The sequence below is a fragment of the Furipterus horrens genome, unplaced genomic scaffold (assembly GCF_987537825.1).
Source record: "Furipterus horrens unplaced genomic scaffold, mFurHor1.1.pri manual_scaffold_5, whole genome shotgun sequence".
Classification (NCBI taxonomy): domain Eukaryota; kingdom Metazoa; phylum Chordata; class Mammalia; order Chiroptera; family Furipteridae; genus Furipterus; species Furipterus horrens.
In genome coordinates, this window is record NW_028327175.1 from 135,163,118 (window position 1) to 135,185,917 (window position 22,800).

The following is a 22,800-nucleotide window of genomic DNA, read 5'->3' on the forward strand; positions in this document are numbered from 1 at the left end:
ACGCAATAAATAAATAAATACTTCACAACGGCAGGGCAGCTCCAGGGGAAGTAGGGGTGCCTGAGCCCGCTCATGGCTTAGAGAGACACAGAGCCCCAAAGGGTACAGAAGGGAATATGAAATTGTGGAGAGGATGGGGACCCCAAGTGGCCTTATCCCATTAACTGAGACTGTCCTGCTGGAGAACAGCCCTGGAATCTGCAACCCAGCTTGGCGAGATCATACACTTCCCAGGCCCCCAAGGGTCAAGGGCTTCAGGACCTCTGCTCTGCTCACCCGGTCTCACACTCTGTGGGACATGAGGCTGAGGAGGGAACATGTAGCTCTGAGCCAGTGGAGTGGTGCCCGGGGCTCCAGGCAGGGGAAACAGAAATGATCTCTGTACCTGGCATCTGCCCAGCAGGGCTGAGGACACCAGGGTGGCATGCGGGCTGAGATTTCTGCAAGTCAAGGTTTCTGCACGGTCCTTTGAGCTGCTGCAGCTTCCTCCATTTTCCTCCGGTTCTGCCAGGCCCTCCGAGACATGTCCTCCTCTGGGGAAACTTGGGAACTTTAACCCTGTTTCTAAAAACCTCTTTGGTCATGTTACCCCAAGCGTTACCATCTGGTGCCTGGAGGGACATTCAAACGGCAGCTGGGGCATGGCACTCCCAAGCCTTTCTGCAGGCTCTCAGAGGCAAAGGGCTCGGCCCAGTACCCAGCAGGAGGATGAATCTCTTTCCCCAGTTTCTCTCCTCTGTCCTCCGAGTATTCGCAGCCATGAAGAGTCGCCCTGATCCTCAGAGATCCCAAACAAGACCAGAGGTGGTTCTCTGCTGCCCTCTAGCTTCTATTGCCTGCCCAGCCCTGAGTCCACTAACCGCTCAGGACAGAGCAAGACAAACATGCCAGACCCTCCAGGGACCCCTGTCCCCTCTGGGGTTGGAGGGCTGCTGTTACTGGCAGTCTGCAGCAGTGGGGAAGAGCTGCAGAACCTGGCTGGAGACAGCGAGGGCAGAAAGGGGAAGCCTACCTAGCGTGTGGGCCACATTTGCCCAGCACACGCCACATGGGGCTAGGAATAGGGAGAGTGGGGTCTACTGCTGGCCCAGGAACCGGCGCCTGCTTGGACCTTCTTCTCACTTGCTCAAGGTCTGGTTACACGAGGCACACACAAACACAGTCTCTCTCTGGGCTTCGGGGGCTGAAAAAGAGGAAGAACTTGGTGAGACACTTCCTCATGCCCTTTGGCTCACGGCCCCCACTACCAGAACCACCTCCCCAGCCCCCAAAGCCCCACAGACCACCCACTGCCCAGCCCACACTCTCGCTGGCCCAGCTCACTAGCCTGCCCTTGGAGACTTCTCTTTTCAGGGGAACCAGGGGCTCTGGGGGTGAGCATTCCAACAGCAGGCCTCTCCCAGGTGTTCTATGCATCAGAAATTATTTTGCCACCAACTCAACACCCTTAAAAATGTTTCTTAAATAAAGCACCAGAAAAAAAATTCCCAAATGTTTTAACAGTGGTTCTCTCTGGGTGGTAGGATTACAGGATTATTTTTCTCTTCCTACTTCTGTGTAGTAATTTCCCAAAATTCTAGTATAAACATATGCTACTTGCATCACCAGAAGGAAAAACAAACAAAACCTTGATTTCTCATTGTAACATATAATAAGGAACTGTGTAAAAATGCTCCCTTTTTAGAACATGCAAATGCATTTATCCTTTGGGCTCGTTGGCGCTCTGCCTTTTGCTTACCTATATGTCTTGTTTTGTTTACAAGTGTGTACAGCTTTTATAGAAGGAAAAGACATTCTTCTTAATTTTGTTAGAAGTATTACCAAGGTAATAAAAGGAGTGAAATTCAGGATGGTGGTCTCCTCGGGGGAGGCAGGTGTGGTGCTGGGGAGCCCGGGCAGTGTGGCTAACGCTGCTCTGAGTTAACTTCAGTGAAGCAGTCACAGGCTTTCACTACTATGCTTCGTAATTCGGATGCAGCATAAATATTCTTTTGTGTGCATCAAATATTTCAGTGTTTTGTTTAAGGGTGACGGAGGAGACATCACTACAGGCCAGACTAGGCCCCCGGGTTCCCTTGGCCTCTCACTGACCCCTCCCTCCCCTCCCACGGGATGGCACCTCCTCAGAGGAGGTGGGAACCAGCCAAGCCCACCCCCCCACTTCCCGACCCCCAGCCGCCTGCACCACTCACCCGTGGCCCCCATGGAAGACCTGGGCACCTTGAAGGAGCAGCACCGGGAGCAGAAGCTGTTCCCACAGTTACTGCAGCTCCGCTGCAGAAAAAAGCCAAGGTCAGTATCAGATGCACCCCCAGGCCCCGGCACCTGGAGCCCCAAACATCCCCTCCCCTCTGCCCACTGATCCCACCAAGGAACCTGGGACTGCTGTGGGACTGGGGAGGTGCCTGAGTGAGGCAGGCCTGAGACCCAGCAGGACACCCTCAAGGAGACTCACCCTCTTCTTCAGCACTGAGAAGGTGGCCGAGCAGCCCGTACAGCTTCCTGCAAAAGAGGCAGCAGCTCAGCCTTGACCCAGCCTGGGCCTCTTAACCGTCACCGGCTCCTGGGTCCTCTAAATGGGGACACTCAGGATACCAGCTCAGCCCAGACTCCTTGGCTGGAAGCAGTGAGCAAGGGCGCAAAGTCCAGACCCACAGACATAAGGAAGGAGCCAATGTCTCCAGACTACACAGAGCTGCCAGTCCCTGTTCCCTTCTGGAGCTTAGAGGCCCACCTGCAGGCCCAGCTGAAACAGAGGAGCTTCCAGCAGAACCTGCCCCCTGGAAACCATGCCAAGCTGGCAGGGACCTGACAAAAGGCTCCCCTTGCAGGAGGCAGCCCCAACGACCTCAAATGACACCAAAGTGTGCTCTCACAACACCCCACGCACAGGTAAAGAGAGAAATGCCTCCTAAAACCCCAACCCTGTTTTGTGTCATCGATGACTGCAGGAGAGAATCTCAGAACGGGCACCTGCCAAGAAGACATGCAGGGTAAGAGATGCAGGCACTGAGTGGCGGCAGGAAGGGGAGAGACAGAGCTGGGAGACAGATCCTGTCTAAATCATCAGAAACAACCAGATGACAAAGCTCCAGACAGTGACAGAGGACTCAATGGCAGCTTAGAAAATGGCCAGAGGAGGCAAGGAGGGTGTAAGAAGAGATGAAGGATGGGGAAGGGGGAAAATCATTCTTTTAGAGGCGACTCCAAGGCCAGCAGGCCTACTACGAACTGTGCACACCTCCCACCCGCGCGCCAGGAAAATGAGACGGAAAAGGTGGGCTGCCACACCGGGACAGTCTGATAAAGGGGTAGCCCAGAGGTGGATGAGGAGAATCAGAAGCATGGAGGCAAACTGAGATCTGAGAAGGAGAGGAAAGGCCACACTGGGCCCTACGACTTCAACAAGATCCAGAAGCAAAAGCGAAGTCCGGCAAGAACCAAGAAGGATCAGTGCCCCGGAGCACTGACTACGGTTCAGCACAGGTATCTCCATGCAGGCAGGGGCAACAAGGCGGGGGAGAAAAGGCAGGGTCCTCAGCAGGTATGATGGTGTCCCAACAGGGGACCGGAGAGCCCTGTGGGCCCAGAAGGAAGCCAGCTTGGGTCCTGGGAAAACTCGAGAGGGGATAAGGCTACGAAAGGTTTCCAGAACTTGGGGCCCGAAGGCCTCCTGTGGGCTGGCCAGCCAATTATCAGCTTTGAGAGCACTGCTGTGCCTCCTGGACCACCTGCCTGGCCAGGTACAGAACCCCGGGCCTCAGCTTCACACAAAGACCCCAAAGCTATTTTGGCACCTACATGTGGCCCCATCCTCTGTCCAGCCAGAACCCCTGCAGCTCTTGCTAAGGGTTACTCCCTGTGTTTAGGGAAAGGAGGACCCAGCCAGGGCAAAGAGAAACCTGAAGCCAAGGTGCTCAAGGAAAATGTGCTGCTGTCAGCCAGGCTGTGGCACCGGCAGAGGACAGAGAGGAGAGCACCGCAGGTGCTGCTGGCTGGTGGTGCCAAACCAGGAAACAGGCTGCTCCAAGACTGTCCCCAACACTAGGAATTTGGGCAAGGCAGCCTGCGTCTGCTCCTCTTGAGCAAGGGGGCATGGGTATGGGACTGCGGAAAGGAGTTGCTTGAAGATGGCACCCTGGCCCGTGGCTGGGGACTCCTCTCCGCTGGATGGAGTGCCAGGCTAAGCACCCCAATGCACCATGTGGTCTAGTGAAACACACATGTAGCCAGGCCCAGGCCTAGGGCCAGGGAGGGCTCTGGGTGCTGACACCAACTCAGAGAGGTATATGGGAAGGAGAGCACCCTGTTCCCTTCCACCATCTACCAGCTCTTCCTGCCCCTGATCTCAGCCAAGGTCCTAACTCACCATATGAAGACGCCATGGGGACAGTACAGCAGGGAGGAGCCTAAGACGACATGGGGGCTGCAGGGCAGTGACGATGATGGAGCCTCCAGGACAAAGGGGGGCCTTTCCATCAGGACTCTCCCACTCACAGCCAGAGAGAAGCTCCTGAGCAGCCAGTCCTCATCCTTCCCATGCGCCCCCTTCATCCATTGGCAGCCAGAATGGAAAGGCCCCCAAAGCCGCTCACCTCAACTTGGCCAGCAGGAGCCAGACCGAGAAGCAGAGCTGGTACACTTGCCCTCCCAGCTTGAGGACACCTCGGGGAAGGGACAACGAGAGGTCTAGGAGAATGGGGAACTAAAATGGGATTAGGAAGAGAAGCCCTTGCCACCCCCACTGGAACCTGAAAGGGCCCTCGCCCATCCTGGCAGGGAGTATCTGAACCAAAACCAAATACAGAAATGAGCAGATGTAAAACAGGGCAAAGGGAGGGGGATGAGTTAGAAAGAGCACAGGAGCCAGATCCGATGACCTGGCTTTGAATCCCAGCTCGACCATTAAGTGGCTGAAGACTTTGGGCAAATCACTCTTTTCACCTCAGGTTACTCACCTATAAAATGGGAACGTCTAAGGGCCTTTACTTAAAATCCACAGATATAAGCAAGTCATCTGCCAGAGCTGAATATTAATTCCTATACAGTGTCACTTAGGACTTCTGGAACCTGGCTGCTCCTGTCTCATCGACCATCAGGACTACATGGAACAGTGCACTAAACACAGGGTGCTCCGGAGAAGTCAGCAATCATTATAAATAGAAGAAAGGGACCTGGAAGGACTGCGGGGCAGTCACGTGGCAAAAAGAAAGAGCATATCCAGGACGTCTATCCTGGGAAAACAACTGCCCTGGTGCTGCACGGACGGGAAGGAGCTCTGGATGTCCTGGGTCACATTCCTCAAGATAAACCCAGGGGCTTCTCCCCGGTCACAGACCCTAGGAGTCACTCCCACCAGAACCAGAGTACAGCCCCCTCATCTTCCTCCCTGGCCACTGACACCAGGCAGAAGCGAGGCTCTTCAGGACCAGGGGGACCTGAACCACATGCTCCCAAGGTTTCAGCCATAACTCAACCTGGCTTAGCTCCCACTCTCCCAACCTGAACCAGGATTCCACGCTGTGCTCCCAGTCAAGCCCACCCTTCTCCAAAACTGCCTTCCTTGACCTACCACCAGTGCCCCCCACCTCCCCATAAAATAAGGACTGGTCAATCTATGAACTTGGTTGGGGACCTCAGGGTTCTGTCACGCCAGACAAGATACTGTTTGCTTTAACTTGCTTCCACCTGGATAGGAAAGACCCAGACAGGCTCCTCGGCGCCTGCAGGAGGGGCCAGGGCCACTCGTACTAACGGCGGCCTTATCCAGCACTTGCTTCCAGCACTGTGCAAGCACTTACTAAGCATTCTCATTTCGGTCCCAAAACAACCCTGTGAGGTAAGAACTATTATTACCCTCCTTTATAGAAGGGAAAACTGAGGCCCAGAGAAGTGAAATAATTTGCTCCAGGACACCCAGAGGAGCAGGGAGCTGAATCAGGCCGTCGGACTCCATACTCTGTTCTCAGCCATTATGCTCCACTGCCCTCTGAGATCCTGGCATCTCGGGATTCCACCTCTCTCTGCAGTCCAGGGGGGCATTTCTGGAACCGAATTCCTTATCTTCCCACAAGCTAATGCTCAGGAAGGACAGAGGGACAGGAAGGAATCCACACTCACTCTCTCAACAATCCTGCTAAGTGTTTAATACCCTCTCAGGGTCCCACAGACACCCCTGCGCTCCTCACTCGTCACACACCAGTGCCCACAATTTGAAGGCTTTGGCGCTGTGCCCTGGCCATACCCAAGTTGTTGGTGGGGTACCGCTTGCGGAGCCGCTCCGTGAGCCGTGACACCTTGCTGCGCAGCACTTCGTTCTTGCTCAGGAACCCATTGTCCTGCAGGGCCAGCTCGTCCTCTGCTGGGCACGGGGTACCCTCCTCATCCTCCTGTGGGAACAGCTCCTTCCAGTCCTGCCCACTGTTTGGCAGGGTTCCCGTGCCTGCGTGTGGAGGCACCCCAGCACGGCAGACAGCTGGCTCGGCTACCCTCCCCCCACCCGGCCCCTGCCCACTTCATCAAGGCTCCTACTCACCAGGACCACCAAGTGGGTCTCCTGCCTCCCAAGGTGCGGGGGAGAAAAGAAAACAGAGAGAGAGAGATAGCAAGGAAGCTGCTAGGAGGGGGACCCCAAGCATGGAAACACTGAAGTGCTCCTCTGAGTTCTAAGCACATCCCAAAGGGTGACATTAACAGCGGCCCCTATAAAAGGATTCCAACATCAAATAAGCTTGAGAGAAGATATGTACTGTTTTTCAAACGGGGTAAAATTAATTGGTGGGTCAGTATTTCAATAAAATAGAACATAAGAGGAAAAAAAATCCTTTATGATATAATTTTTAGGAAACTTGTTTCAATTAAGCTTTATACATACTACTGACATAAGGGTGAACGGGACCAAGATGTACCTGTGTTCCTTACTGTGGGTTATGAGAAAAATGCTTGCAAGTCCCTGTTATACCAACTCCCTACCACCGCCGCTGCCACCACCACCACCACCACCACCACCAAGATTCAGAGACTACAGTAGTATATTAAAGACTCAAGAGAAACCTTTCTGCAGCTGAAAATATAAATGCCCACATGAATCGGGCTGACATAAATGTGAATGAGCTAGGTGTAAATCACAGGTCCAGCAAACTCACAAAACCCTGTTCCTTATATCTCAATTTCCCACTTTACAAAGAGACACGAAGTGAAATGACTTCCTACTGTAGGAAAACAATAGCACAAATGTGACAAAACTGCCACCTGGAATCAGTGACTAGGAAAGGCAGTGGTGGGGACTATGTGATTTTCTAAAGGGCACAGTCATGTCTCAGCTCCACTGATCACTGCACACTCAGGGCTACCAGAGCTTCTGATTTTTCAGAAAAAAATGAAAATCCAGAGTTTTCAAAGAAATCTCCCCGTTTTTAAATATTGGCTTAAAAAATGTTTAAGGTTTATATGCCAAATAAAACACTGCAAACTATCGGTCTGAGCCACTATCTTAATAACAAAAAGACTAACTTTCTCTGACTAGCACTTGGCCATGCAACCACTCTCTCCAACCTCCCCCCACCCTCTATGCCCCCACAAAAGGGCATCTTTCGGACCTCATTCTGCATAAGCATAGCAGTGCCCTCCCCCAAATCTGCCTTCCCCCGCATCAAAGGAGCCAAGGCCACAGCCTGCAGCCATGGAGGTAAATGACCCACCTCTCCCAGTGGGGCACTGCTCAAAGGCTCCCAGGGCCACCCCTGCCCTGGGCACTCAGGACAGATCACTAGATCAGCAATAGGACAGGCAGGAGTTCAGTGGCACCCTTTCACCCCAGGGAGATCTAGCTCAGAGTAAGTTCCAGCTTCTCCCTGGATATAGAGAATGTTAAAAATCCAGACTTGGGATGTGAGAAGCCACACAGCTCCAGGACCACCCAAATCCTGGCCTGGCCAGCAGAGGGTGCTGGGGAAGGGCCACCCACCTCAATCGCATCTTTAAACTCCTCATCAGGCTCAGCCTCCTCGGCCTCCTCCACGCTCCCTGGCGTGAGGTCCTGGGAAGAGAGACCTCATTACAGAAGGAGAGGGACAGCAGCCCTGGTCCCTAAAGCGGAGGCCCCTCCTCTGAGCCAGTATCCGGGTTTCCCAGAACTGCCATTCCTGCCCCAGAGGAAGCAGCACAACGGCAAGGAAGAACAAAGTCCTGGGAAAGAGGCACTCTCTGACCTAGCAGGGACCGGAGATGGGACCCACACCACAACAGCGGGCAGTGGCTGCACAGCACAGCGGCGGGGGACACATTCTAGGACCACAGGGCCTGACCTGAGTGCTGGCCACACTGCCCACCGGCAGCCAATCTGGGCTTCAGCCTTCTCATCATCAGAAATAATCTGTGCCTCGTGGGGTTAATATCTATGAAGTACTTGAAAGAGCAGAATAACTACTCAATAAAGCCCAGAGTAGCTTTGTTATTACAATCATTAAGCACTTCAGAGGGGATGAGGCCTGGGAAGAAACAGGAACTACACAGAGGCCAGCCCAGTACCTCTGTGGTATAAACAAGCTGGTAATAGGAAGGCACTGGAATCTACCCACAGCAGGCTCTGCCCTGATGGTGGGGACCACTCACCTCTATGGGGCTGGGTGCAGGTGTGCAGTCTGGCAGGATGACCTTCCCCCCAGCATGTGGAGGGGGTGGGCTCTGGAAGGCACCGTCTTCCTGGCCGAGTTGCATCCGCCGCTGCAGAGATGCCCTGTACTCAGACACCACTATCCACAGAAAGGAGAGTAGGGTGGGAGGCAGAAACAGAACGGAGTGAGTGGTGTTTGGTGGTACCCACTGGTGCTGCTGGCTGCCTCTTCCTCCAGCACCCTACTCTGCTGAGGAAAGTGTCACCCTCCTAATTCTGAACAAGTGACCAACCTAAGCCTCGTGAACAAAACAGATACCACCATACACCCCATGCGATTGCTATAGAGAGACTAAATGTAATAAGTGCTTGATAAATTAGGGATTCTGTAATTAACTGCCCAACCACAGCGAGGAAAACAAATATAGCAATCAGCCAAATATATGTACAGGCCCATGTGTCTATGACTCAGGCCCTCTCTGCTGTAGAAGCCAGATGGCAGATGGGGACTCTGGGATCACACAGAGATGTGGCAGCAACTTCAGAGGGCTGCATCCCGGGAGTCGGTGCCAGCACTGGGAAAACATCCCTCCCTGACTCGGAAAGGCAGATGGACCCCTAGGGGAACATTTCAGAGGCAGAACCCAGGAGAGCCCTCCTGGTGCAGTGCTGCCCCCTAGAGGAAGGCACAGCAGTAGAGACAGATAAACCAGGAGCCCATCCCTCAGGCCCTCCAGGGCTTACCTCGGAAGAACTCCACATTCCCGAGGAAGAGCGTGCTGTTTAAAAGGGCAAAGACCCAGCACAGCGGCAGCAGATACAGCATGCAAACCGTGCCCAGAAGAGCCCCATAGAACCTGGATCGACAGAGGAACCACAGGATCAGACATTCAGAAACAATTTGGAGCACACCCACATAGGGGTCTGGCAAAAAAAACCTCTGGGCAGTTGATAAACTGAAAAGATCTGCTAATCAATCAAGCAGGTGGACAAGTCAAGTGAAGTGGAAGGCTTTACAACCACCAAGTCACTGGTCACTAACAAGGACTCTGGTGAGGCCACTGCAGTGACTGAAACCATGTAAACCGGTTCAACATGCATCACTCCCCAGGCTCTAGAGTCTGGGGTCTAGAAGAAGACAAACCTGGTTGTGAATCCAGCTTTGCTGCTTCTCGCTGTGTGCCGTTAGGCAAGTCCCTGGGTTCTCTGAGTGTTACTTCCTTCACAGTAAACTAGGGATTAAAATAATGCCTACCTCTTAGAGCTACTATGAAGAGTGAGACAATACATGGGAAGTGTTGAACTCAGAGCCTGACACCAGGGGAAAACTAAATACTATTTATATCTAAAGGGCCTCAAGAGCATTCCTTCCATTTGATCCAGTAGTTCCATCCTGAATTTATTCTAAAACATATTTTCAAAATATTAAAACTAAACCCATAAAAATGTTCACTATAAGGTTAGTAATAAAAGTAAAAATTGACTGAATGTATAATAGAATGGTTCCATAAATCATAGTATCTCCACCATCAATATTAATGTAGTATTAGAATACTTTCAAAAGCCATGTAGCAACAAAGAAAATCATTTATGATATATAATGCTAAGCGAAAAAGGAAACAAATGCAACCACATATACTATGAAGCTACAGTGTGTATGCATAGGCAAACTCTAGCAGTCAACCTAAACATGCGATCAGCTGCTGTATTAGGATGGGAGAGCACATGGCAAGTTATTTTTCTATCATTAAAATGTTTTCACCACACTTAAAAGGTGTCTACACAGAAGCAGTGCATTCCCACCTACAAGCCTATGTTCAGGGGCCTTCTTCCCCTGAGCTAGAGGGACTGGGGCCCTAGAGGCAGCTGGCTTAGCCTGGGGCTCACGCTGCAAGGCAGTGGGAGTGGGAGTGGGAGTGGGAGTGGGAGCAGAGGGGCCACTCACTGTGAGGACACAGCAGGGTTCTCCCAGTGCAGCACTCGGTAGACAGCTTCACAGGTGCAGCACAGGCGACTCAGGAAGGTCTCCAGCTGGATCAAGCTGCAGACACGAGGGGCTTCTGTGAGCGGCACGCCCTGTCCCACTCACCCCAGCGGCCTGACAGAGCTCTGGGGCAGCAAAGCCTAGGACTTCACAGGCACTGCAGGCCAGGGATGACGGTCTCTTCAAACCCTCTAAAGGGACCCGAGAGCTCAGGAGAAAATGCACACACTTCAGTCCCCTTCGTGGAACCCATGCTCAGGCGGAAACAGGACAAAGGTTCCTGCTTTGGTCTCTTTGTAGCTTTTGCTGTGAGGCCGGTTATTTACCTTTACTTAACTGGGCTGCTGTTTTCCTCTATAAAATGAGGAGCAGGGTACCCACCTCACAGACACACTAGAGCTGTGAGGATGGCAGGAGGTAGACAGATCAGTGTTGTCTCCACCTGGTGTGTAAGGCAGACTCACTTGGAGTTTACTTTTTTGGTTTGTTTTTTAATGGATGGACCCCAGAAACAATGAGCACAAGGTTGTACAATGAGCACCCAGATCTTGGTTTCTGGAGGGCTCCTTGGAGAAATGGCTGATTTTAAAGCGAGGGCAGGGAAAGTGTGAGATCAGTTTGAACATCCCACTATACCATAAAGTAAGGAAGCACTCAGAAACGATGGGGGCATATCAAAAGAGCACAGGAGCCAGTTTCAAAAGAGATCCTACTGGCCAAATCTAAGACAATTTGAGAGCAAAATAAATAATAACACTAATGGATTATTACACTTTGAATTAAATTTTAAAATCTTGAGTTCATATTGATAATAAGTAAGAATTACCGTAGAATGCCAGCTAATAATGACAATTAGAAAATCACCTTTGCAACCATTATAGGAATAAATTGGTGAAGACCCATCAATGGATTTAAAAGTAGTAGGTAAGTCCTGACTGGCGTGGCTCGGTTGGATCAGGGGAAATTTACAGAAAAGACCTTATTAATATAACAGGCAAAATTTCATCATGAAGTCTATATTAGATAATAATACTAATGTTAATGTTATCAGTGTAAATTTTCCTAATTTTGACTATAGGACTGTGGCTACATAAGAGAATGTCCTTATTCGTAGAAAATACACGCTGAAGTTACCTGGAGTAAACAAGCATGATGTTCAGACTCCTTTCAAATGGTTCAAGAAGGAAAAATAATGTAAATGTAGAAAGAGATGCAAAAGGTAGCAAAGTGTTAATAATTGTTCTGAGTAAAGGGCATATGACAGTTGTTTGTATTATTCTTGCAACTCTTCTGTTTTTGTTCGTTTTGTTTTGTTAACTTTCACAACCTCACTTTACTAAGTCATATATGAGCTTACTAATTACAATTAAGTATTATACCATCTATACCCTAATAAGGATTGAAACTATACATTCCAGTTGGCTTTGGCTTAAAATCATTCCAAAGAACAAGGTTTTTTAAAAAAAACCCAGATATCCAAGCCCCACTCCAGATAACTGACTCAGATTTTTCAGGAGGCCAGGCCTCCGTTTGTAACTTTTTTTTTTGGAAACTTCACAGATGCCTCTGCTGCCAAGGAAGGGATGAGAACCCTTCTGTAGGTCAAGAAAGCCCAGCTCGGGGAGGGCTCACTAAATGGCAGCTGCCACTGAAGTTATGTGAATATTATTCAACAGTCTCAAGGTATTTCCTCTTTGGCTCTGACCGGGTAGCTCAGTTGGTTAGAGCAGTGTCCAACATGCCAAGGTTGCAGGTTTGATCCCTGGTCAGGACACATACAAGAATCAACCAATGACTGCATAAGTAACTGGAACAACAAATCATTCTTTCTTTCTTTCTCTCTCTCTCTCTCTCTCCCTCTCTCCCTTCCCTTCCTCTCTCTAAAATAATTTTTTTTAAGTATCAACTGTCACATTTAAGTTTATCCATAGTACAGTGACAATGACTGATATTTACTGAACACTTCCTGCGTACCAGACACTCATTTAATCTTCACAACCACCTATGAAGTAAGCCTATTATTATCTCATTAAACAGATGAAGAACGTGAGGCACAGGAAAGCTGAGTGACTTGCCCGAAGCTACATAGCAAGTAAATGTGAGAGCTGACATTTGAACCCAGGTAGTGGCTCATGCAAGCACATGCTAAGTCAAGACCCTAAACTGTCTCTCTAGTGAAAAGAACACAAGCTGTGAAACCACCGGGACCTGGATTCTCATCCCAGATCAGGCAATCTCTAGCTGCGCAAGCCCTTTTCCTCATTCATAAATGAAGGATAATAACAGTAGCTACCTCCCAGAACTGTTAAAAACATGAAAGGAAATAACATCTGTAGTTTGCCTAACACACTCCCTGGCACCCTCAGTGTGATGGGAGGAGTTACTGTGACTGTCTCTCAACTCCCCAGCGCCTTCCATACTCACAAGCTCTTCACCTCAGCCACAGCCTCGGGGCGGGACAGGCGAACTCTCTGCAGGTCCTCCTGCCTCACGCTATGATACTTCCTCCGCATCAGCTCAGACTCGGGCAGCTGTGCCCGGTAAACCTCCTGCAGGTAGCCCAGAAGGGCAGGCACTGAAATCACCAGGGCACCCACCGAGTACCACGCACCTATGGGATCAACAATACTGTAGGTAGGTAAACAGTTAGTGAGGACCAGGAGCCCCACCCACCCAGATGTGCACAGGCTCACTCTGACGCCTCCAGGATTTGGTAGGAAACAGTGTCTCCCCCTCCCTCTTCAACCCCCACCCCAGCTTTATTCTACCTCACAGGACTTATCACATGACAGATTAGGTATGGTTGTTGTCTCTTCCACAAATGTACTCTTGCAGCACCAGACCCATGTTTTTAATATTAAAAAACCTACACTAGCGTCCAGTAGGTGGTGCGTGCCTGGAGTCTGGCCCTGGGGCCTCCTGATGACTGACATTCTGACCCTTGGGCCATGGGGGCGGACGGAAACCTTTCCTTTGGCTTTCAGGCTATCCCAGACCACTCAGAATTGAAAAAGGGTGAGGCTGAGAGAAAATCCACAGAAACTTTGGCGCCCCTGAGGCCAGCTAACAGAATACTGGGCACAGAGTAAATGCTCATTAATATCCGATTTACTTTGGAAATATGTTCAGAAAAACTTAACAGCCTAGAAATGATAGTTGCGTTTCAATCAGGCAAAGAAGAGCCCTGCTGAGAAACAATAGGAGGTTTTATGTGAAACTGGTTTATTTTCAAGCCCTGCATCCATATATCTCCACAGGAAACAAAGGAGGTACTTGAGAAACGTAGGTTCAAGGGAAGATCCGAATAAAGGACCCAGGTCCTCAGAACATTCTGTCCCAAGTCCTTCACTCAGTTCCCCTGAGGGGTTCAGCCTTTTTTGCAGCCATCTGCAAATGTAAGTGACAGGCAGCATACACAGAGTGGATACACTGAACAAAGGAGTGGCTCCCGTCCCTGGAGGGACAGAGTGGATGGCGAGAGATTCCATCAGGCTACGCAGAGTGGCACTCAATTTAAAAATTATAAGGTGCTTATTTCTGGAATTTTCCACTTCATATTTTTTTTAAATATGTTTAAAACCTATGCTAGCACACAGCAGGTTAACACCATGGAAAGCAGAGCCATGGATTACTCTAACATACTGGCTGCTTCACTCTGTGCCGGACACTGAGCTAAGTGTTATACATAGACCATCTCATTTCTTACAACTACCCTCTCAGGAAAGTACTTATTATCCTCCCTTCAGAGATGACGAAAATTGTGCGTTAGGTCACAACGCCAGGCCTGCCAGGATTCTAGCCCAGAGTGTGTCTCTCTCTAACCTGTGTTCTGACACCATGCAGACACAGAGGGAGGCCAACTCTAGGGCAAGACCAGTGGCTCCTTCACACAGGGCTGCTTCTTGGAATTCCTCGCCACAATCATTCACAAAATAAAAATCCAGCCCCTGGAGGCAGTTCTTACCCTCATTCAAAGTGAGGAACAAGACGTTGAGGCCCAGGCAGGTCAGCAAGGAACACAAAGGCATCTGCCACCTACAACACAGAGCGTTCTAGTCACTGAACATGAGCCAGCCACTCTTCCTCGTGGGAAGGGGAGGCTGAGCGAGCACAGGTGAGTCACTGAAACCAGGAGCAAGAGGAGAGGACCTGGAGCTCAGGGTGTCAAGGAGAAATGAAAAGGGGGTCTGTCAGTTGGACGGGTGACTGGGAGAGGAGTTAAAGTCACATATTGGGCCCTCGGGTGAGAAAAGGTATCCTCCCAGAACTAGAAGACCTATAGAACTTTCTCCAAGGAGAAAAAATTCATAACATTATCTACTAAGAAACCTAGTTAGGAGCGCACTTTCCCTTTCTACCTAAGACTGTGTTTCCCTGGCTGGAGCTGAAACAGCGAAGATGTCTCGCTGGAGCAGCAAGCAGGGAACAGACCAACACCGGCCAGAGCACAGTGGCTCAGAGCAGAGCCAACCAGACCAAGCAGAGTGGGCCAGATGAGCAGGGCAAAGCAGACCAGAGCGGAGCAGAGCAGACCAGCAAGGGCCAGGCAGAGCTGTGTAGCCAGAGAAGGGACTGACTCCAGGGCCACCTCAAAGCCTGCTGTTTTCATAGCAATGCTGTAACACAGTTGAGCTGTTCTGCATTGAATAGTTTCCTTCTTCACTGCATCCTAAGTGGGGGATTCCTGTTGGCGTCAAATTGGTGTCAGCAACCACCTGCTGAGAGTTTTTTTTTTTTTTAAATAATTTATTTTATCTATTTATGTTTGTTTGTTTATTTATTGATTTATTTTTAGAGAGGGGAAAGGAGAAAGAGAGGGAGAGAAACATCACTGTGTGGTTGCCTCTCAGTTGCGCCCCCAACTGGGGACCTGACGTGCAACCTAGTCATGTGCCCTGACTGGGAATCGAACCAGCGACACGTGGCTCGCAGGCCGACACTCAATCCACTGAGCCACAGCAGCCAGGGCTACCTGCTGAGAGTTGTTGCGCACACCCACCCAGCACTGGGGCGCTTAAAAGAAACCTGGTTAATACAATTTAACCTCTGTCTTGTAAGGTTCTACTCTCTTTAAAAGGTGACAATGACAAACATTCTTCTTTAAAATTTTCCTTTATTTTTTTATTGAGATATAATTTACATATAATTGTTTTTTACAATTTCATAAGAACATGTATTCACTGCACAAGATTCTCTTCTTATTTCTGCAATTTTGAGAGTTTATTTTAAATATCATTAGTTCAAAAAGAGGAAAATATTTTAATATATTAAAAAATGAAGACAAAACCAGGGTGCAGCATTCTCTCAGCAAACATGCCCTAAGTAAACAGGAACAGATAGAAGCAAACACAGACCCAGCTCCCACCATCACCACCTAAGGGCAAAGCAGAAGCCTCCAAAGAGGGAAGAAAGACCAAAGACCGCTGAGCCCCAGTTGCTGAGGACAAGCAAATACTGCTGGCTTAGTCCCTAACAAAAGACACTTAATAGGGAAAAGGAGCACAGATGTAGTAATGAAGCCACAACACCTGTAATCTAAAGAGCAGCATCTGTATATTTAAGGCCAGCCAGCAGAGGAGAAAAACAAATAGAAAAATAAACAGGTAAGTTGCTGGCAATCAATGTAGTCAGAACTTAAATGTATTTTCTTTTGCTCTAGGGGTATTTCAGAGTTACTAAATGAGGTTAACTAATTTATATGCTGCCTTTATTTCTTAAGAGTTATGGCAAGGAAATGAAATGACCTCTCTCTGCTTTTCTCTTAAAATTCAACACACTCCAACCGTACCACCCTAATTAGGCCTCCAAACCATCTAGTGGCAGCTTCCAGGGTAAAAACAAATTAAAAGTCTGGTCTAAGGCCAATCCCATTTCAGAAATAGAAGCATCAAACAGCCACTGAAGTCACTTTCATTTTAAAGCCTCTCCGTTCTACCTGTCTTCACTGGCACTTTGGACATGGAGACGCACCTACCAGAGTAGCTGATCCCAGAAGAGAGGGGGAATCCTTTAAAAATCTGCTGCAGCCCTAGGCTTCAGACCCAACAGCCATAACTCAAGATAAGGTCCCTCTGCAAAGCCAAATCTTCTTTACTAAGAAAAGAACAATCAAATGCACAAACTAATCTGACAGCCACTTTCACAGACCAGTGCTCTGTCTCCCAGTGGCACAGAGACCACAAGCTCCTGAGAGCTTCTCCTTCATCCAGCTTTAATCAATCCCACATCCTCAGATTTCTAATTTCATAAAAGGAAAAAAATCCTAACACATGAATGCCAAGAGGCACTATAGACCAGTGGCAGAAAAAGAGAAGGGCAGGATATTGTTAACTTCTGTGTTTTGCCCCAAAAGGGCAACACACACACACACTCTTACATACATACATATGGCTGCACTCATACATGTGTACACCTGCACACAAAGTAGAAAATATTAGAGAACACAGCCCCATGCCCTCCAGAGCCCACCCCTCTCCTAGAGAAGACTGAAATTCATTTCAGATAGTTGGTCATGGTGGGATTATAAAATGAGCCCCTCCTCGTACTATTCCATGCACCAAAAGTACAGTGATTTAACAGTAGAGAACATTGCTCTGGAACACTGACTAGCTCATCTCCAGAGATAATGCCATAAATTGAAGGGGTTCTGGTAAGAATAAGAAAAATGAGGGCCTTGGTTAAAAAGTTAAAAATAAATCTCCCACTATTTCCACACTGAGGTGAGAATGATTAATCAATAGTAAGTACCCTTGCAGGTTAACCCAGCTCCACTCACTCTGCCTCCTACCTGTCTGTCTTAAGTATGTTAGAGGGTTGAAGGTCTTTTATGAGAATCTGATAAAATTAGAAGCTTCTCCCTAAAAATATACATGTGTGCCCATATATAATTTTTCATTCAGGTTCAGGAGCTTCATATGGCCCGAAAGCCACTTTCGCAGGCTCCACGGTAAGAATGCCTGCTCTTTAAGAAAACCGGTTTCATGTAATATTAAGAACATACAACCTTTGTAAAAAAAAAAAAAAAAAAAAAAAAAAAATTTCTTTTTAACTTGAATCTAATCCAACCTTTAGAACTAACTTGCAGTATAAACCATGAGGAAGTAACCAGACATATCTAGGTATGAAGCTCTCCAGAATAGTATGCTGAGTCTCTTCAGCAAGTCACTGTCATAAAATAAGAAACTATTTTAGATTGAGAAAGCCTTAAGAGACACAGTAACCACAGAGAATGTCTAGTCCTGGACTGGAAACTGACTTGGGCCAAAAAAATTATAAATGACATTCTTGGGACAACTGAAGAAATCTGAATATGAACTGGGTGTAGGAAGATATCATAGAATTATTGTTAATTTTTGTTAACTATGATGTTAATTTGATTTTGAAAAAAATCCTTATTTGGACATAAACAGAAGTACTTAAGAGAGTGGAATGGCACATATCTGTAATTTAAAATACTTTAACATAATACATAAAATGAGCTGAAAGGAGAAAATTATGAATGAAAATCAATGCAGAATAGGAACAAAAAATTTTGATAACCATAATCCTAAAGGACTAGTGAAAATGGTACATGCTTATTCATAGATATTTATATTCCTTTAATTATGTTCAAAATTATATCTCAATTTTAATATTAATTAAATATTGGATATAGAAGGCCCAATGTTCACTGTTAGCTCACAGTCCTGAAGTAGGTGTATATTCAACCACCAAGAAGAAACCCTGGTGGAAGCAAAAAAAAAAAAAGAAAAAGAAGAAGAAGAAACCCTGGTGAAAGGCCAGATGGTTCCCAGTGCCTGCCTCTCATGGCCTGGGCCTGAGACACAGGGTGGGCCTGGAATAAGCCCAGAGGCCCAATGGACCTCCCAGAACTGCTTTTCACTAGGGCAGAAAGGACAGCTCAGCCACTTCCTAAATGGCCAGTACAACTACAGAGCAGGAAGACAGGTGGGTCAGCAGGTCAAAGCAACTCTACAAAGTCTGTACCTGAGCAAGTACCGGACACCGTCACCTGCGTCCTTCAGGGGTTCCAGGTAGATCTCCAGCCTCTTGTAGGACAGAACCAAGTTGAAAAGATCAAACGCCGGAGACTTGGTAGGGGCAGGTGGAGACTCTAAGGGAGCCTCAGGCATCACGCTGGGGCTGGCATCGGACCCACACCCCTCACGCTCCGAGGACTGCATCCTGTAACCATAATAATTCCTGACATTTGCATCACATTTCCAATGCCCAACACACTTCTACTTGCATTCTTTCACGTGGTGCCCACAATCAGCCTGTGAGATAGGCAGGACTACAGGTAGAATGTCCATTTCACAGAGGAGGAAACTAACATTCAGCAAGGTGAAATGAAATTACCCAGACTCTCCATCTAATGTTCTGTAAAGACCAAGCACACATGGTTGCTGAAGGGAGGCAGCCTAGGGTCTCAAGAGAATTGATGTCCTGAAATATTTTCCTCCCACCCTTTTATCGGTAATTCTTACTCCTTCTTCAGATATTTGACTTAAATGTCACTCCCTTGAGAAGTTTTTGCCAACACCTCCAATCCTGACTAGGAGACCCTTGCCGATGCTCCCAAAGGATCACGTGCTCATCCTAACAGAATTTATCACACCAAAGCAACACTCCCTGCTTTCTTCCCAAGCTGCCTCTCTTAACTTTGAGCTCCACCGGGTCAAGGACTGTCTTCCATTCATGACTGCTGCTGCACACAGTGGGCGCACAATGAGTGAATGAACTCCCCACCCCTCCAGGACTCCAGTGCTTTCTCCGGTGCGGTCACATTCTCTAACCCTTTCCTCTCCCTTCTGTTCACAGCAACTTCCTGAACCATCCCGGCCATTACCCTTCCCTTGTCCCTCCTTGAACCCCACAGATCAGTCATCACCTTCCGTAACGCCCCACCTCTCTTCTCTGATGAGGAAACTCTAACCGTCTTACCTAATTTCAAAGTCCTACCCAAACACTAAGCAGAAAACAAGGGGGCGGAACCTCGGCGCACAACAACAAAAACCAGTCCCAGGCAACGGGCTGCAATCTAACGGCGGGGGACGGGCTGCAGAGTGACAAAGGGGCCACCCGGAGCCCGACATCCCCGCATGCCGAGCTAGGGCTAAGGGATCCAGAGCGGGCGCGAGGTAGGAGCCCAAGTGAGGGTGCAGCAGGTCGGCGCCGGCTCGGGCCTGGACCACGACGTCTGCAGCCCTAAGAGCCTGACCCGGCCTTGCGGCCAGACCCAGGGAGGCCACGCCCAGGGTCCCTAGGCCAGCAGGTGGCTGCCCCCAACTTCTCACAGTGGGCAGAGACAAGGGAGTGGGGAGGGGGTGGCACCTGACCTACCCGGTCGCTGGGCTGGTTGAGGGAGGGGCGAGGATGGCCAGGGGGCACTGATGGGGCCGCTGGGCCCCGGAGCGTTTCCTCAGGCCCGCCCCACCCCGACAGCGCGCCGCTCTCCAATGCCACCCTGAAGTCGCAGGTCCCAGAACCTCCCCTACGTCCGCCGCCGCCGCCGCCCCCGCCGCCGCCGCCACCGCTTCCTCTAAGAGCTGTGCGGCGGCGTGCTCGTGACGCCAGCGCGCTCGCCCCGCCTCCGGCCCCGCTCCCGGGTTTAGCTCCGCCCACTCTAGCACAGGTAAATGCTCTAGCCGGTACTGCGCGTGCGCGCTATTCCTTTTCCAGGGGTTCCGCGAGTCCGCTCTACCCTGCGCGACCGCGATTTGCAAATTTCTGCGGAGCCATCTGCTTCCGGACCATACTGTCTCGGCCTCGTTCTGAAAGATTCCGACAGGGAGCAGTTGGAAAGAAGCTGTACGGAACAATTTACATTCTGCATCCTCCTCCCCTATCTTTGGCACTTACCTCCCCTCCTGGGGACCGTGAGCCCAGGAAAGGCAGAAACCTGTGGGCCTCGTAGGCCTAACAGAGAATACAATTCTGTTCAGTGTTCCAGAGCAGCTACGGTGCAGAGATGCTTGTACAAGACTTCCCCAACTCAGTCCACTTCTCACCGTGTTGCCCAGTTAACTGCCCTTAAAGCACACGCCTGATGGCTTTGCATTCACAATAACGCTAGCACTCACTGGGTGGTTTACCAGACACCAGGCACTGGACTAAGCTCTCTAAAGGCAATATCTTAGCTACTCCTCCTCCAACAACCCTATTAGGGTTACCTCCATTTACAGGTGAGGAATCAGACATACTCAGGAACTTCATCAGTGTCACTCAGGCAACATTCAACTGGAAGCTTGGTTTGAACTTCATGTGTGAACTGACTCCGGTGCACCTGTTACAGAAACAGGGGAGTCCAAAAACAAACCCCAGAGTTTGCAGCTGGGAGATAGGGAAAAGGAAGCAGCTTTCAGGATGCCCTTGCATGCCTGGGGCTAGTGGCTGGAAACATTGTTGCACAAAGATCCGCTTTACTTCCAAGGCTCAGGAAGATGGGAGGGGTCTTGGACTGTGGGCTGGTATGGAAGGAACCTACAGAACCTGCCTAGGGTTCTGTGAATGGTCAGAACTGTTTGCAACACCTACTGCTGCAGAGAACGGAGTGAGAGAGAGAAGCAGGTGCGGACATTTTAGCTGGGGTTCTGGGGCTGGCTCTCTCTAGCTGGCTCTCTGGTTCTCTGGGGCTCTCTCTCTCTCTCTCTCTCTCTCTCTCTCTCTCTCTCTCTCTCTCTCTCTCTCTCTCTCTCATCTCGTGTGCTCCCTCCATGTGGCTTGGAGAAGGGGTCTCCAGGCTGCTTAAAGAAGAAGCTCTCACCATGCGGTTTTGAGAAGGAGAGGAGATCCATGCGGTTTACAGGAAGAAGGCAGTTTACAAGGAGGCTGAGAATCCAGGCGGTTCTGCATTGAGAGCTGGAGGGCACCACAGCACAGAAAGGACCTCCCCAATCAGGACTGAGTGATTGGCAGCTACTGGTAAAGCTGAACTGTGCCTAGGAAGTAGGGAAACGGTGTTTCTGACTTTCCTAAGACTGTCCAGGTCTGGGAGGGAGAGGCAGAACTATGTGCAAATAATTCTTTTTCTTTTCACCAAACTCTGGTATTGAGAGTTATAATTCTGGCGGCGGGCAGTCGGGCCCCTAACTAAACAGCCCGTGGGTTCTGTTTCAATCGGAGCAGCCCAGGGGTTCTGTTACCCAGTCATACCACCACCCATCTTAGTCTTCTTCATTTACTGGCCTCATCCGCAGCTACTCCTCTTCAAGAGTCTCTTAAGTTCAGCCAGCTGAATCCCGCCATTGCTTGGCATTGCATTGTTTGTGCTATAAGCTTCCCTCCTGTTTTGGTCCAAATCCAATCCATTCATCTAAGCAGGAGTCAAATATCTGTACCCCTTCCCTGATTGTCCCAGCCAGAAAGCAGTAATTTCCCCCTTCAAACAGCCAGAATGTAGACAGATAGAAGCCCCCATACAGTAGTTCCCCTTGTAGGGTTAAAGGGGGGATATGTGCCAAGACCCCCAGTGGATACCTGAAACCCCATTAGATAGTACCAAACCCTATACAGTGATCCCTCACTTGTCGCAGGTATTACATTCTAGACACCCCCCCCCCGCAATGGGTGAAAATCCACAAAGTAGGAACCTTACATTTATTTTAGTATTTAATGTACAGTACCACAAAATCCCACAATATAGCGAAAAATCCGCGATAAATAATTAAATATAATATTTTTTTAAATCCAGGGATATAGTGAGGTCGCGATAAGTGAACCGCGATATAGAGAGGGACTACTATATTCAGAAATATCCCTACTTGTTAAAGGAGTGGGCTTGGCTTTGTGGCTGGCCCAGGCTTGTCGGCTGGACTCTGCCTCTTCTCTTTAGGATGAGTCTAGAGGAAGTACAGTGATACCTCAGCTAACAAGTGACCCTGCTAACGAATTTTTCAGTTAACGAAGATTTTTCACTGTTTTCAGACTCAGCTAACAAATATTTTAGTGGATGCGCACACTAACGTAAGCAGCAAACATGAATGGTTGGGCCATTCCAGGAGCTTATCTTTTCCATCTGTATGTGTATGACAAAGAAATGAGCTGACCACATCACACAGGGGAGACCCACCAACCCGACTGGGTTGTTTAAGTTCGAGACGGTGAGGAGTGAGACGCCTGAAAACATAAGCTGGTTCGGATTTGAGGACAATGTACTGTAATGGTGTAAAGATCATCAGTTTTTCATTCTACTTTCCATTCT

At 49.2% G+C, this 22,800-nt stretch overlaps 1 protein-coding gene across 4 annotated transcripts; it reads right to left on the minus strand.

Moving 5' to 3' along the window:
- Positions 1–607: 607 nt before the first annotated feature.
- Positions 608–20,105, minus strand: ZFYVE27 (zinc finger FYVE-type containing 27). Of its 4 annotated transcripts, XM_090277869.1 has the most exons (13): positions 19,941–20,105; positions 18,585–18,782; positions 14,563–14,633; positions 13,023–13,209; positions 10,560–10,655; positions 9,359–9,471; positions 8,614–8,753; positions 7,967–8,038; positions 6,536–6,556; positions 6,245–6,389; positions 2,456–2,502; positions 2,193–2,274; positions 608–1,183 (listed from the first exon to the last, which is right to left on the minus strand). In XM_090277869.1, exons 2-13 carry the CDS (start codon positions 18,779–18,781, stop codon positions 1,119–1,121), a joined length of 1,236 nt encoding a protein of 411 aa, XP_090133995.1. In that variant the 5' UTR covers position 18,782; positions 19,941–20,105; the 3' UTR covers positions 608–1,118. The 4 variants fall into 4 exon arrangements, with proteins under 4 accessions (XP_090133995.1, XP_090133996.1, XP_090133997.1 ...); XM_090277870.1 differs by lacking the exon at positions 6,536–6,556; XM_090277871.1 differs by lacking the exons at positions 13,023–13,209; positions 14,563–14,633.
- Between the last annotated feature and the right edge of the window lie 2,695 nt (positions 20,106–22,800).